At 43.6% G+C, this 16,215-nt stretch overlaps 3 protein-coding genes across 3 annotated transcripts; 2 read left to right on the plus strand and 1 right to left on the minus strand.

Annotated features, from left to right (window-relative positions):
* Positions 1-9,658: 9,658 nt before the first annotated feature.
* PHALS_13769 (uncharacterized protein) lies at positions 9,659-9,882 on the plus strand (the record flags this gene model as incomplete). Its single annotated transcript, XM_024729584.1, has 2 exons — positions 9,659-9,683; positions 9,746-9,882. 2 exons carry the CDS (start codon positions 9,659-9,661, stop codon positions 9,880-9,882), a joined length of 162 nt encoding a protein of 53 aa, XP_024579946.1.
* Positions 9,883-12,625: 2,743 nt separating this feature from the next.
* Positions 12,626-13,552, plus strand: PHALS_13770 (uncharacterized protein; the record flags this gene model as incomplete). The annotated part of the gene is made up of 1 exon (XM_024729585.1): positions 12,626-13,552. One exon carries the CDS (start codon positions 12,626-12,628, stop codon positions 13,550-13,552), a length of 927 nt encoding a protein of 308 aa, XP_024579947.1.
* Positions 13,553-13,965: 413 nt separating this feature from the next.
* PHALS_13771 (RxLR-like protein) lies at positions 13,966-15,108 on the minus strand (the record flags this gene model as incomplete). The annotated part of the gene is made up of 1 exon (XM_024729586.1): positions 13,966-15,108. The coding sequence occupies one exon, from the start codon at positions 15,106-15,108 to the stop codon at positions 13,966-13,968; it is 1,143 nt and encodes a 380-aa protein (XP_024579948.1).
* Positions 15,109-16,215: the final 1,107 nt, after the last annotated feature.

The raw sequence follows: 16,215 nt of genomic DNA on the forward strand, positions 1-16,215 counted from the left end.
GACTTAAACTATGCAGACATATGCAGTCTTAACCATAAATGTGAAACACGCACTAACCATCCTTAGTGGGAATTGAACTCACATGTTGCCTTTTAGCACCACGATGCTAAATCACTTGAGCCAGTTACCATAACTCATAAGTTAGCGCAAGCATTGGCTACAGCAGCATACTTAACAACAAAAAACGCGGTGTTTTCAACCGGAGAAGTGACTTCGAGCTCGCGTTACACGGAGACGACCAATTTTGCTGAACTCAAGTCACTTCTGCAGAAAGTTGTTGAGCAGCAGACCCAAACGAATGAGCAAATGTTTTCGCTGAAACGGGAAGAGCGCCGCCTGGAATCGGATCGGCGAGATCGGGAGCTTGAACTTGAGCGTGAGGAGCGTGAGAGGATCGCCGAATGTTGACAAGTACGGTCGTATCAATCATGAAGACATATTTCGAGCAGAGCAGCAAAAAGAAGCGATAGTTTTATTAATATAAGGGAACGAGTGTTAGCAATATTTTAGCACACAGTCAGTTGGCGAATTATTCAAATTGATAGATCGAGTCACGCTACATCTTTTAGAGCCAAGGGTCAGATTAACAGTAATAAAGCTGACGATATAATAATCGACCACAATCTCGAGGAACTTTTGTCTTCAGAAAGGAAGTCCATAATGTCGAAAGATGCAGGTTCATGTTTCGCCAGTAGTTTCTGTGTAACGTGCTGCACCGTTGGTGGGATCTTCACGAACAGTAATAACCGCCGGCATCTCGCTGAAGACGACCCCGTCCACGTGATTACGAGATATCCCGCGATGTGATCATACAGCCTGTATTAGTGTCTCAACTACGCCATCCACGTCCTTAAATGTGTGCGAAACGGTGTTGGTAAAACGACCGGTATGGATTGCGTATGGCTTGCAGCTATTAAGCAGTAATCGCAATTTATCATTGTTTTCATGTATCATATTACTAATTTGTACTCTTCTAAAAGCTCGATAGATTTGGCACTTGGCCATGGCGCTTGTCTGATTGAGGTGATGATGTATTCATTCCTAAAGGTGCCTCTCATCTCAAACAAACTTTATTATCGAACACTTTTATTGAACGACATAATGCAAGCTTCCGTTAACAATTTTTATAGCCATATACCATTCTGGGGTATATAGTGAAAAAATATCCCAATGGTGGTAAGTATTTGCAGCGGAGCTGCCGTACACGAGTGTAGCGGATCGCAATCCACTTACTTCAAGAGTGATTACAACCTGATCCCAAGGCTAACTAACTCTTCCATTTAAAACGTAAAGTGTATTTCTCGGTTTTATTTGCGGCAAAGCCGCCTATATCTAAATCTATAGGTTTTCCTATCTATATTGTAAATCCAAATTAAACGCATAACTACTGGCAGTCCAGCCACGTATTGACTTCTTGTTAAAGTGACGCCACACTTTTGTGTGGTCAAACAATATTGTGTGGCCCGCACTCTTCTACCTAGGCACGTGAAACACCGTTACAGCATTCATGACCAGCTTTATCTATCACCCCTGATCATAAGTATATATGTATCACGAATAAAAAATCGCCATACAGCATGTACTTTCGAATATTAATCTTGATAATTTTTGCTGGTAACTACGCTTGAATAGTCATTCACACGGAAATCAAAAAGCGGAGAATTAAGTTCAGGTGTTGAGATTTACTTATCGCCGCATAGGCGTCTAACTCTCTCTCGGAGACGGCCACAGCTAATGTGTACATGAGGGTCTCAAAACAGCTCTCACTGCGATATTCCACGCTTACTAGATGCTTTCGCTGGAACGGTGGGCGTCCGATTAATCCGAAGAACAACCTCCGTGCTTCAAGGCAGGATGGATGAGGGGGAAAGTAAGCTCAATAAACACATCAGCGGTAATAGATCTCAGCCATGCTGAGAAGAAAGGGATATATTGTAGCTGCTGAGCTGTTCTGAGGTACCCATATGTGTTTTATGTGTGGTAGTACAATACACCTGCGCCTTGCGCGCTTCTTTCTCTCTTGGCTGAGGGTACGAAGGGTTAAAATTCCTCACGAAAGCAGATGTAGAGTCATTGACGGGGAGCGTCATGTCCTAGTAAACCGCCCTGTACCTACTAGGAAAAAGCTGGGCTCTATTGTACCTCATTGAGACAGTGGTCAGTGTGATCCACCCTTAAAATTGACTTTATCTGAGAGAAGTTGGACACACGGCCTAGGGATAATAGCTGTTAATATCGCGATCCGGGCAATATGAAGCCGTGAATAGTCCTGATAAATTCAGAAGCTTCGTTCAATTTTACGTACGACGCGCAGCTATCATAATGGCTGACAGAATTTAATGAAATTGAGGATGCCCAGGACAGAAACATTTTCCGTGCGTTAAGCAACGGAATGTGTCAAGGTTATGTTGACCCCTTCAGAAAAGTATAAAGACTTTGCAGTGTGGAATACTCGGTCATCTTGGGATTTGATTTGAGATTCGGTCTCATCTTTGGTATGGCGAGATTGATTCATAGATCGAATGGAGTTCGGGATGGCGTATGCGACGACCTTCCCTTTTTGTAGTATAAAGGGGTTATGATCCCACCTTTGCCAGGAGACATAAGTACTGTTGGCGTGGACACAAAGCTGCGTTAGTTTCCGTGTAGAACATGAAATTGTCCGAATCCCCAGATATAGTTTCGTTAGGATCTTAGGGTAGAGCTCGGGAGGCGGAAGCGGCAGCAAATCGAGGTCTCAGGATGAGATAAAAGTGCGATCGTATATCGCGGTCAATAGAGTATAGTTCTCGCGAGACGGTTAACAAACTACTATAAACTATCGTATCATGTGTCAAGGCTGGTGTAGAGTGGTAGCGGCTGAGTCTGGGGCCCCTGTGCCAGAGCCAGTGGTGGTTAATGGGTGACTGAAAGTTAAGAGTAGAATTATGGGTCTTTTGTATAAAAAGAACCGTTAAGCCTTGCCATAATGTGACGGTACTTCAGATTTAGTGCTACCGCGTGACGTGTCCACTGTGCGGGGCTGTGATGCTCTACGGGAAACTAACTAGACTGTTTAGTCGTGAATAGAGTAAGCAGGATAGTTTTAGGGGCTGTACGACCCCCTCATTCCATCCGGCATACTTTGTCATCAAGCTAGAGGAATTGTCCCTCGATAATACGTGGTAAAAGTTGAAAGGCATTTAAGTCACCAAAATATTACACTTAAATTGCTGTGCACGTCATCCGTGGATGTATCTATCATTAGGAATACACGTAGGGCACTGAAGTGAAGGAATAGAACAGTGATCATAAACGGCCCTAGTGATATTACTATCTTTATTAAAGAGCAACGCGGTGACAAGAGACCCATCACGCGAATCACCCCACATGAGATAAGAGCGTTGTGATATTGATATAGTTTTGGATTTTAAAATCGCGTCACACGGTAGTGGCCGAAGCCAAGAAGCGATGACTTAATTGACGTTATCTTATGTGCAAGGCACGAAGCGAGTAGTAAATGAAAGAGTAAAATTCCCAAATCGGTGCCGACTTTTGGTAGCAGAAAAGCTTTCGGTAAATGGAGAATTTTCAGCATACTTGAAAGAAGTTTATTGCATTCGTAATTCCGCCACTTTTTACGAAGATGAGCTCCTGAACAGCACTTCTGTTTGCATCATTTTAGTGGCCTCGATCTGTTGTTGAACATGGTCAACCCGCTCGTGAGAGACAGCGCTATCACTCTCACTGCGGTGAGTGTTTCTAATAAGGTGACCTGGTGATGACTGGATATACCAGTGGGACTATCTAATGCACCAGCGACTCTGGAGACGCAGCTATTCAGGCCATTTCATGGCTATGCGCAAGCCTATCTACCATGTAGTACACAAAAGAGTGAAGGTGGGGAACCCCATTAAGCACTTGAAACGGTTCTTAAGTGTACGCGTTTAAAGAAGGTATTTTCCAATATAGACAAGTGTCTCTTTAACGCCGCAAACTCGACCTGTCAGTTTTTTAACAGCATGGTTTGCGGAAAGGTCCGCGTAGATATTGATCATTTAGTTTGGTCAGCGTATGTATTTAAAATGGCTTGATGAAGTGTCTTGATTTAGCCAACGACTTGCTCCGAGTACATTATAGGCTACGCCTAAATGGCACGCTGTCTGCAGCATTTGCGATAGACTACCGTTACCCCGAATAGTTATCAATTAGCATAAACGCCTGGGCTCATGTAAGTTTTATTACCTTCAATCTACTGCGAAGGACCCTCGTCATGAAAAGTAACCCCTTGCAATGAAGTATACTCTGGTCAAATACATATACACTATGTATATGTATTAGTGTACCTGGTTGGATTAGTTTGTGACCTAAACTACCATTTGTCGCTGTGCATTAGGACATCAGCACCAATTCTTATGGAGAATGAGTATACCTTCGGGGCAAGGTATAAGCCGAGTCGACTTAATATGTTGGCAGATGCGCTTTCGCGTAGCCTCAACAATGACTTGCAGCATGTAGTAATAACGACATTGCCAATTGTTTTTGCCGAGCTCGCCCTCAAGGCAAAGTCTAGGGCGGGTCAACTTAATGTGGTGGCAGATGCGCTTTCGCGTCGCCTCAATTATGACTCGCTACATAAAGTAATGATGGCATCGACAACTGGTTAGAAGATGCGAACAGCTCACCAGCCAAATGCAATATGGGCTGCGCTGCAAAACGATCTGAGAAGCAAGGTGTTTGGAACCTAAATTTTCGAGTTATTGAAGCGGTTGTAATCCTGCGCCAAAAAGCCGTACCCCAAGGCTTTGCTGTATCGCACCACTTAGCGTGTAGTGGTGTCTTATGATGAAGACCTCAAGTACATATTTTTTACGGACACAGGACATACCCGTGGGTGTCTTCTCGGAAAAAAAGACATATTGCCTTATTAGTGCTATGTACTGGTAGTAAAACAGGTAGCAAAACATATATTAACGAAAAAACACATAGTTGCCCATTTGTAAAAACATGTCAGTGCGTTAGACCCTCGTTGCATTTGGCAGCACCTCCGGTCAGCCCATCCGTCCAGCAGAGTTTCATACGTTTGAAGTTCATTTTCGGACTCTCAATAAACGCGTTACGTAATACCGGCATTGTAGACTTCGTGGACCGTAAAGCAAGATGTCTTATCTTGCTGCTGTCAGCGATTGTGCAACCCGTGGTGTCTGGCCAATATTCACCTGGACAAATCTTTCACCAAAATGGCTGAACGACAGTCATTGAATCGGTTAAATGTCCGCACTGTACAACAAGGGTTTGGCAAACACTGTTTAAGTTGCTTAACTCTAGACTGGATATGTCAACTGCTGACCATCCTCAAACAAGTGGCAATTTAAAGCGTGTGAAACATACTGCTAGGGTATTCCGCTGGATCAGTTGCGGGGAAAGACTGTGAAGCTGGAGTTACGTGCTACCACACATTAAACATGCGTTAAATAACTCAGTTCATAACTCTTCAGGCTTCATCTCATTTGTTACAAGTAATCTATTACACCCAGGTGCCTTTGAAACCAGTCTGCTCATCTTGGGAGCTGTCGAGCAACTTTGGCATGCTGGTGTCATTTTTAACAAATCAGTGACTTTATCTTTACGAGATCTACCGTCAACATTAGGGTGCACGGAGTTTTGGATAAGAGCTGGAATATAAAAAGCAACACTCTGACGCCAGAAACAGAACACACACGACTATGTTGTCGGAAAAGTATGTTATTGAGCGCAACTAACCTAATTTCACATGCAGTGTTTGCGATATATACAAAATAAATTTGTCCGCGCATTTACAGTCGTAGCGAAGAAGAAATTAAGACACACTTTCACATCTTTAACTGAATTTCCACTGTGCTCAAAGCGGGCATTATGAGCGGAATCATGTCTCCTCACTTTCGATCAAGTCATACTAAAAGAGCTCGATTGAACACGTAGCGTCATCTCTGCCATCCCCTGTAGCCGAGTAACTTTATGCTTCTAAGAAGCAACACGGTTATGCCTCAAACCAGGCAACGCAATGGCAAAGCTCAGATAGCAAAACTGACACTTCAATTAATGTTGACATCCACTATAATCAAACAAGCTTTTGACAACCAGTCACAAGAAAGTCGACCCGCATCGGCATTTCTTGATAAACAAGGGGTGGTTTTATTTCTCATCGACCGCTTGGCGAGTACACCAGGGCTCTTACCGGATAACCTATCTGAGTAAAGGAGATTAACTCAATAAATAAAATATTGGAAGGTTGAGGCCACTTCAATTAGATTGTGCTGGGATACTTATAACCTAGCGCATCTTTGGCCAAGCTGATGAGGCAGCGTTGCCAGTCGCTACGTGCTTTTTGCTATTGGGAGGCAACCCAGCTTGGGCTAAAAAATTCTTGGTCAGCAGCTATAACAGCTGTCTTATGAAGATGAGCGAGGCTGTTCTTAGCAGGTATTGTGGTCACAACGCCTAGCACGAGACTTTGCTCTTGGCGGACGTTGCACGCACAGGCGTGTGAGGACTTTGAATCAGCGTGAGTGCGACTTCGGACGGTTTGATCATAATAACGGCGGAATCATTGGAATTTATTAGATTGGCTCTTACGCTTGTAGTGCAGTAAGCTGGGCTCTTCGATTCAGGCCCCGCTCATCGCTATCAAGACGAGCCGCGTCTTTAGTTTCACTGCACTCAAAGACTAGGGCATTGAGCTCGAGACTCCAGTTACGGAGATGCTAAGCACAGTAATCACGTCGTTCTTGGTAAATTGGTCGCCTTGGATCGCCAGTGGAGCGGAAGTTAATCGCTCTAGTCTCAAGAGGACCATTGGACTATTCTCATCGAAGAACACCTGGGCACATTTACCAAATATCTTTGATGCGTCGGCCGCAAGGGCTGCGCCTTTCCGAAATCTCGCCGGGCTATTTGCTCAGAATGCACAAGATGAGACATTTCATGCAATTATGCTCTGAGGTGAAGGCATGGCAAGGCAGCGATTGCTTGTGGAGCAGTCATGTTTACGCTGTGTCTTCAGAATAGAAAGTAAGTGCGATAACTATTGTGGTTCACATATTAGCACGAAAAGGTATAACGGGGAATGGACTGTCATCTTGTGAATCTACACCTTACATATCAGGTACAGCTGAATTTTTCCGATTCTGGACAGCTGTAAGATAATCACTTCACACACGTATTGTGTTTATGGTCATTTAGAAGTTTTGACCATCAACTCTCATCATATGATTCCATTCCTTATAGGAGAGGCTTCTGATACTTGTGAAGGAATCCAAATACTTTTTTTTCGGAGGTAGTAATATCTTTACATCCAGCATTTGATTAAAAGAGAGCGCTATTCACAACAGTCCCTCAGACACAACACACACGCTTGTGCGACGAGGAAGGAATTCCTGATGTGGAGGGAAAGACAGTCCTGACTTGGAGCGAAGAAGAACGACTTTAGGCCTTTAAGGAAAATTTGCAATTGAATTATAGTGAGTTGATGGTTTCTAGCAAATATGCAAGACTACCCAAGGGCCTAGTAGTTCTACTGATAGAACCGTGTGTTCCCGACTATGATTCAAAGGTGTAGTGAGGTTGAACCTCAGCGTAAACTTACACAAGATCTTGGGTATACGGAACTTGAAATTTGAAAAGCTTGAGCTTCAACATTAGTGGAAAGTATCCAGTAGAAATGACTGGCTTACGCCGCCCACATCGAAAGACAGACGTCGGTCTCGTCACCAGTACAGACCCCAATGTAGGAACCATTATTCTGTATCACACAGAATGTTTGTGACTTCATATATATGCTTTTGTGAGTACCATACAGTAATCTTCTTTTTATCAACTCCCACAATGCATACAGGAGATGCATAGTTTGATCGATAAATTTAGCCCATTACATATATTAAGTATAATTTTTTTCAAATAACATGTTAGACTTGACATAAGAGATCAATTTGGTGACCGGTTTCAATTGATATCTTTGGTTTCGCCTGCGTGGAGTACATGAAACTGACCACTGTAAGCTTGCTAACGCGTGCTGTAGCAGTCAATTCTTCTTATACAAGGTGCACAGCAAACCCGTTGCACTAAGCGTTCACGTATACAACACAGAGGTTGACTGCGTACGCTTCACCCTGAAGTGGAACCAACAGTCTCCAAATATTGATATCGCTTTTCTACTTCAAAGCAAACTGGTTGCCATGCACCTCACACAGATAAATCCTTGACTTAAACTTAAATAGTATTGCGCATAGGATCGATCTTTTATTCACACTCCATCATGTTACCAACCGTTCTTTTTTGGGATACCACAGTGCGATAAAATTGAGCTGTGGACGGCGTCAAAGCATTCTTCAAATAATTGAGATGATGAAAAGCCGTCTTTTATCTTAGAACGCCTTTAGTGTTTGCGTCCCATCCCACAGTCATCACGACAAGCGAAACCATCAAATCCAAGGTGCTGTCGCGGCAGGGTATGACCTGGATTAAGAGTATATGATGCAATGATGCCAAAGAGGGGTAATGGAATTGGATTTATATTTTGCTACCGCACCCGCATACAGTGTTATAGATTTGGTGCAACAGGGTTACACGTACCCTTGTATGAATGGGCGGGTCACACAAGATGGTGTGACCGTACATACGTGTGGACTATACAAGTTGGTGTAATCACACCTTGGTTTGGCTACACCGTAACAAGAATTTACTAAGTGGCAGGACTGCCAGTAGTTATACATATTAATTAGATTTTACTATAAATTTAGGTATTACTATATTAATTCGGAAAACCTAAAGTTTAAGATATTGGCGTCTGTGCCGCGACTAAAGCAGTTACGTACGGTTTCAGTTCTTAACAGAACAGCATCTGTACCTTGGTTAGGATTTTAAGTACTCTTTTGGGTAGCGGATTGCGATCCACTACAATCGTACTAGTTTTTGTATGGAACATAAGGTCAGTGATCTTAGCTTAGCTTCTTCTAAGCAAAGGGCAACGGCAGCCCCTCTGCATTCAGAGGCATAGCGACACACATTTTAGGACAAGCGATGTATGAGTAAAAAAAGCGTCATGACAACAAAATGGAATATGCATTAAACGCTAAAAATAATAATGGCACAGTAATGTATGTAGACTTTAAGAAATGTGTAGTATAATTTAAATTACTTTCGATATATTTTTGCGAGACGTAATTAAATCACTTTTGTTCGCTTATTGTCATTATACTATTTTCTCAAGTTGCCCATCAGACTTGTTTTGAATAAGCTTCCTTTCAGACCCTAAGAAAAGACGTCCAGACTGCATATATTTTAGCAACACACGAGACAATGTTTTAAACGAAACAAATGCACAAAATGCTGCATTGGAAGTTAATGATTTAGGTGGCATAAGTTAGCAGCTCACGTAAGGATTATGCTCGGATAAAATTAATTTCTACTCAATCATCAACACATGCATTTGAGAAATCTGGGAATCCTTTGATTTTCTCCTAAGCCGATTTACTGCGTCAGCAACAATAGCGCATTTGTTGATCTATAATGATCGGCTAATGTAATGAGAACAATATAGTTAGTCTAATTTCGTGCTTTGTGGTGCTAGTTTGATGTCATGTTGTAGCTTACCCTTAATAAGGCAACTGAGGTGCAGGTGAATCCATTAGATGACACTTGCATGTCCGCTCAACCTGTGTTCACCGGTAGATTTTTATGATTGCGCATTCAAAATCATCTGCAGCGGAGTTGTTGCGCTTCTCGCAAGGCAAAATTCTGATTCAAAGTGTCAGCGTGACACGCAGAGATGATATTGTGTACTTCATTCAACAACAGGATCGAGAGTCACTTCGGAGACGAAGTACTTGGTTGCTCTCCCCATATCTCATGAGTGATGTACAGTAAGGGTCAAGTAAAATTTCAGCTTATACTAAATGTATCTCTATCGGTAATAATATAACCCTACCGTTCGGATCGCGTAAGGTGAGACTAGCCTCCCACGGATCTACCGTTAGCCAGTCCCATCACCCGCTCCTTTCTAATATTGATTCTTCATAACGATACTTTACGTTAGAAGTTTTAGAAAAAATAGTGAATAAGTGTTATGCCTGAGTGATCAAAGTACGCTATGTACCCCGTTACATCCCTTCAAACTTGTTTACTATATTCCTTTTTTCATTTCCAGGACGCACATAAATTACTTCACAAGCACTCAGTTCGCTTTTCACCATTGCCCATAGTAGCGCCTGCTTTGTTGAGCGTTTACCACTGTGAAGGTTTTCTCTATGGCTCAACGAGCAACGGAAAAATATGCGGCCACCGCGACTGACGATTAATAGTCATAATCAGTCAGGAAGCTGAGGTTTTATATAGTGGGGACGGACCTAGGGACTCTCGAAGGCCTGGCCTGCACTCGCTCCTCCACTATGAGTTTTACGGCGAAGCCAATCCCTGATGAAGAGGCTCTCTTTACGTTTCACTTTTCCAATGTATTAATCGAATATTAATTGAATTTCCCACGGTGATGGCCCGTCTTCGCGTTATGACACTATTCAAAATAGGATAAAGGGGTTCGTAGTGTTTTTGAGGATAGCAGGTTCCCTCTTTGCTCTCAGTACGCTGCGAGTCCTCCAAATGGCTGATTCCACCATGGTAATAGACGGGCTTAAATTTCTCACGGTACCAATTATCCATATTTGGTGCGCTCACCGCCTTGCTATTCCTTCCACTCATCTCAAATGTATTTTTAGCTCTGTAAGACCCTCCGCCTGAAGTAGGAAAGACATACAACCGTTGACTTTTCTGATCATTTCGTTTACAACTGAATAATCGCATCGTAGGGGTTTTGTGTCACGTGGTAGCAAGTACCGTAACATCAAGCCAAGAACGGACTGTCCTCGATAGCTTAGTTTTTTCTTCGTTCTGCTCTCGACTCACATTCGCATGTCTTTACCGGCTTTTCTAAGGAGGCTGTAACACTAAACCGTACTGACTTATCTCGCAAAATTTACATGTGAGGACGTGAAATTTCAGAAGTCCCAGCAGAGAGAAACCTTGTATGCCGCAACACACCGTCGCTAATTCCTTTCTCATCCGGAGTCCGCGGCTTACTAACGCTTCTACCATTCGACCTACGTAAAAGGCAGTTAGAATTATCACAGTTCCCAATTGAATGATTTTATATTTTGCACTGAAGCTATCGGACCTTCATGCTCGCGTTAACAGAAGTTCCATTTTCTTAAGCAAATTTCAGTTCATGTTCATTGAATATCTATTAGAGGAAAATTATATACCCTTCGGTGCCCATGCTTCCAGTTAGTCCATGGCTCACGGCTTCTCTGCCACGTGTTACCTAAGCAGATATTGTATCTCGAATCGAGGTACAAAGCAGTGATCAACTTTGGCAACGCCTTGTACGAAGGTTTTAACTGAATTTTGACAGATCCCTGTCGCCAAAAATGCCGGGCTATCGTATCCGTTTTTGACACATAATTAATACCTCCGTGTGCTGTCCTTTGTTTTCGACAACCGCGCGTCTAAGTGTTTGCATGACGCTCCTAGATCTATCACAAAATTAAACAGCTTCATAAAGCCCAAAGTCTCTCATATTGATAGTCGAACCCCCGTCTATGCTGTAAGCGCTACCTTTTCATAAAAAGCATCATATCTTTCAAAGTGGGTCTTTCTTGCCCAGCCCCTCATGGAGTACAACAGAACTTTATTTAGTCTCAGAAGGCCGCCTTGCACCTATTATGACTCGTCAATTCCTTACGAGGAGTACATCGCACGACTCCGCGTAGATGCTTAATCCTACGCATATCTTAACCGAGAGATCATGGGGCACGCAAGGCGCAGATGTCCTGTACTACCTTAAATGTAACAATTCCAAGTTCTACTGTGCTGCTCGGTGGCTAAAGATTTCTTTTCCTACTCACCTTTGCACGAATTTATTTGCCTGGGATAGAAAATTTTGATCTCGGATGGTAAATCCAGTAGACAGCCGCGACATATGTCGCTTCAACTTTATCCAATACAAAAATGCTACCTGTTGTTATCCCACAGATCACAGTTTTAGGTCATCTTGGCGGTATCCTGTCCAACCATTATCACAGCTGGTGTGTGCCTTTAGGCTATCACTTACCGCCACTGGCCCTAGAACGCCAATTTTGTTCCCCCGTCATGACTAGAGGCAAATTAATCGTGTTCAATTGTCCGAAGACAGAAAGTCAAATCTACCTTCACCAAGGATCACAGTCTTTGCACGACTTGGTTGTAGGATTGACGACAATTGCTACCAAGTGCGGTGGGGTTGCCGTGCCTCTCGCACAGAAAAGTTATTAGTGAACAGGAAGACGCAAGGAAGGCTCCGATCAAGATCTGATTTGTGTCTATATTGGTAAATATATCTGTTTCACTGGCTTAAGTAATCTAATAATATGCAAGGCGTAGCCCATGCATCCCAAGACCTTTTCTCTCCCTGTGCTCCGTCATTGATTTCCACGGTCGGCAACGAGAGTAGGCGCTTGCGATAATAAGTTGCTATGAATAGATAAAATTGGACGCCTAAGGGAGTAGCAATACGACTTTCATTTTGAATAGGTATGTTACCGGAAATAAATTGTTGATTTAAGAAAAGTCAAACTCAGTAATGAAAGGAGAAACTGTCGTAGGCACCAGGCTGCACTGGCACAGTCACTCACAGCTCGATCGAATTGATGTTGACAAGGTGCTGGCTCAAGTCCGCGCCTTTTGCACTCGTGCAGCTACGTATTCAGATGGCGGAATTTTAATAGCAGTGGGGCTCCCCAAAGCAATGGTCAGTTATATCACAGCAGGTACATCGTCTTGTGAAAGCGTATCCCCTCCTAGCGCCTTTGAGGATTCTGTACGCGATTTTATGGCCAAGTTTCAGAGGGAAGTGTCTTCTGGATCTTTCGCTGGGCAAGTCGAAATAATACCGATGCTCCATTGGGGCAAGTTTGTACCGGCCTTAAATGCATTGATTGGAAAGGCAGCTGATTGTTTTCCGAAAGCAGACATGTTGATCCTGCAGTCGCTGGAAGTCAACGTAACTGCAGCTACTGTTGCAACTTTGCAATCACATTTCGATAAGAAAAAGGATCTAGTTGTTGGAGCAGAACTGCCTGGTCATGACTTTCAACCCGAACTATCAAAACAACCAGTCGAGCTGAGCGGCTTGACGTCGCCGTGGAACACTCTTGCTCTCTGGAATCTTGAGTCGCTGACAAAGGTGGGCTTTGCGCTCATGGGAGAAGCATTACGTCTCAAAGTAGACGGGATTGCGTCAGCCGCAGGCATTGAAGAAGTCGCTACTATTTCCATGTACCAGCAGCTCTACGCGAAAAATACACTCCCCACGACAGCAAAACTGGTGCGTGTGCCAAGCATTGCATGGAAAGTGGAAGATTTATATGACGCTGAGCGTCTCGGTTGGCACCTGAAGAAGATGGCAAGCAAGCAGCAACGTGCAGCTAAACAGCTCGCCCATTTTGGTGGAATAGCACCTGGCCGCGTATACCACATAGAAGCACGAAAGGAAGAGCATAGATTTTAAAAAATATATTTGCGATCGCAATTTCCGCTGACTACTTGATCGTGCTTTAACTGACAATGTGCGAGTTCAAGACTGCGACTTTGCGACATGTCATAATGGTATGTAACCTTGCGTTGTCCAGCAACCATTCGAGGCAAGACATTTTTTCTGCAATGAACAGTGATAGGCTTGACGTATCAAAACGAAGGCGTCAACACTCACGCATACATTATGCGTTATGCGACTATGCATGCTACCGCCAAAGAATTCTATGTGGCGCCTGCGATCTTAGGGTTAGATTATTGTTTGACAAAATCAGACTAAACTTAAGAGGATTAGACAAGGGAAGAGGAAGCACTTTAGCAGCAAAAACTCGTGTACACGTATCTTATGTCGACCTGAGAACATACTTAGCATTCCATGCCTTAAGGACTCTACAATATGGCGTACATCACGGCCAGAATGGTGGCGAAGCTGGCAGCCGTCAGTTGCGATGATCCGTTCTCCGCATCCGGCGATGGAGACGTGTCTACTTGCGAGGAAGATTCGATAGAGGAGGAAGTGTCGGACGTACTCGACTCGGAGACCGTACCAGTGCCAAACGAATCTCCAAACGATCCCGATGGATCGGTCGATGCAGAGCTGCTCACATCAAGTGATTTTTCATTTTTGGTGAACTCGATATTTTCGTAGACTGCCTTAAGGGTTCCTGATGCATCAAAAAGACCAAAGTGCGACTCGACTGTGGCCGGGTCGTCTTCTTGCTTCTCCTTATAGGGCGTATCAAAGCCTGCAAAGTAATAATATTTCCAGCCTCTCGACTCGGCCAACTGACAAAAGTCGTTGAGATAGATCGCACCATTCTCCTCTGAGGCCACTGATCCATTGATGGATGAGCCACCCGTTGGCCAGCCCGTCTCGCTAATGACTACTTCCATATCACCTGCCAGCTTAAGTAGCGGTTTAATGCGCTTATCAAAATGAGCTACAGCTTTGTCGGCCTTTATTTTTTCCCAATACGGAAACTGGTTGATGGTCACAATGTCACCGGCTTTAAGCATATCCGGGTACTGGATGAACGTGTCGACAATATCCGTGATACTGACGGGTATGGAGATGTCGTGTTCAGCCATGACCTTCTTGAAGTCGTTGATGTACTCAATGGCCTGAGTGGCTGAGATATCGCCACGGTAGACGGTTTCACTGCCAACATTCATTCCCACGATGTTGCTGTCGATATGACCAGCAGCGACAAGCTTCTTGAAAGCCTCAACCTCAGCTTTGAACACCTTAGGGTCCTCGGAAACCCAGACACCAAGCCAAACGGTGAGCGATAGATCCTTTGCGGCTGTTAGCACGCCCGTCACATCGCAATCAGAGAGACTATAAGTGCGCACATTGGAAGTAAGATTGCTTAAAATCTTCAGGTCTGACGCGATAGTATCCGCGTCCTTGCACTTGTTAGGGTCCCAATCCGGGCCTTGGCGAAGGTCGTAGTTAATGCCGTAAAGCTTCTGACTTAACGCTGATGCCGAGGACAACAGTAAGACGATGGGGGCAATGGACAGGGGGGCCATCTTGCAGTCGAAAGGAGGAAGAAGCAATGACGCTGTCTTTACCGCATCGTTACTTCGAGTCAGTTTTAATTCATCCTAAGGAATGGATGATCAAAATTTAATCTTGTTTTCAGTAAGGACAAAATCCATACTTATGTCCGAAAATGAAGATAATTCGTTATGGACAGGCGCACACGTTACACGCAAATAACCTAATCAGAACACGATACAACGAGGCGCAACAAATCAGCCGCTTAGCTTTCGTTTGGCGTTTTCTGCGTTGCCATATCACATCCATTCAGACCATCCCTTAGTTGCTCTTTGTGAACACCACTTGGAAATTCACCGATCGGTCTCACATGGGCATCATAATTAGGGTAGTCGCGATCCGCAACAATTACCATATGATAGTATACTTCTAAGCTCCTCCAAATCCTGACATTTTAATTTGAAAATTTGGTTTTAAATTTGGCTTGTTCAGTACAACAAGTATATAATTCTCGGAACTTCTAAGCAATAATTTAACCGGTAATGACAAATTTACAGCCGTTATGCGACGAACTTGCTGTACCCTTGCATAGAAGCTCGGACCAGAGTCTGCGTGAGAGGATGGGCTCGTGCGATCAACCCAGGAGCGAGACCGAGAGCCTTTAAAGTATCTTAGTACCATTTTGCTCTCACTTAATCATAAGCGTGAAAAACATTAGTCCTAAGTCTATTTAAAATTTTACATAACACACATGTTTAACCAGCAGTAGTAACAAACAGCCCACGTGCAACTTGGTCGCCGTGCACTTTACACAGAGGAATATGTGGCTGAAAAAGTCCGCGCTAACTTACGCAAAGAAGTTGGGCTTGTGAGTTCCCGCCAAGAGTGGAATCGAGAGTCTACACTGTAACGACATCTCTTGTTTGCTCTGCTATTTCAAAAGTATAACACTATGGATATGTTTTACTAACTCTCATTCTTAAAAATCGATCTTACTTTTCGTATCAAACGACCTTTCACGGAAATTTATCATCTTCATGAGTATTGAAACGTCGATACTTATGAGTTTAACCAAAAAAACTGTGACGGGTCACACGGCACCTTGCACAGAGGAAGATTGACTTCCAAGAGTATACAAA

Source organism: Plasmopara halstedii (genome assembly GCF_900000015.1).
Source record: "Plasmopara halstedii genome assembly, contig: Scaffold_672, whole genome shotgun sequence".
Classification (NCBI taxonomy): domain Eukaryota; phylum Oomycota; class Peronosporomycetes; order Peronosporales; family Peronosporaceae; genus Plasmopara; species Plasmopara halstedii.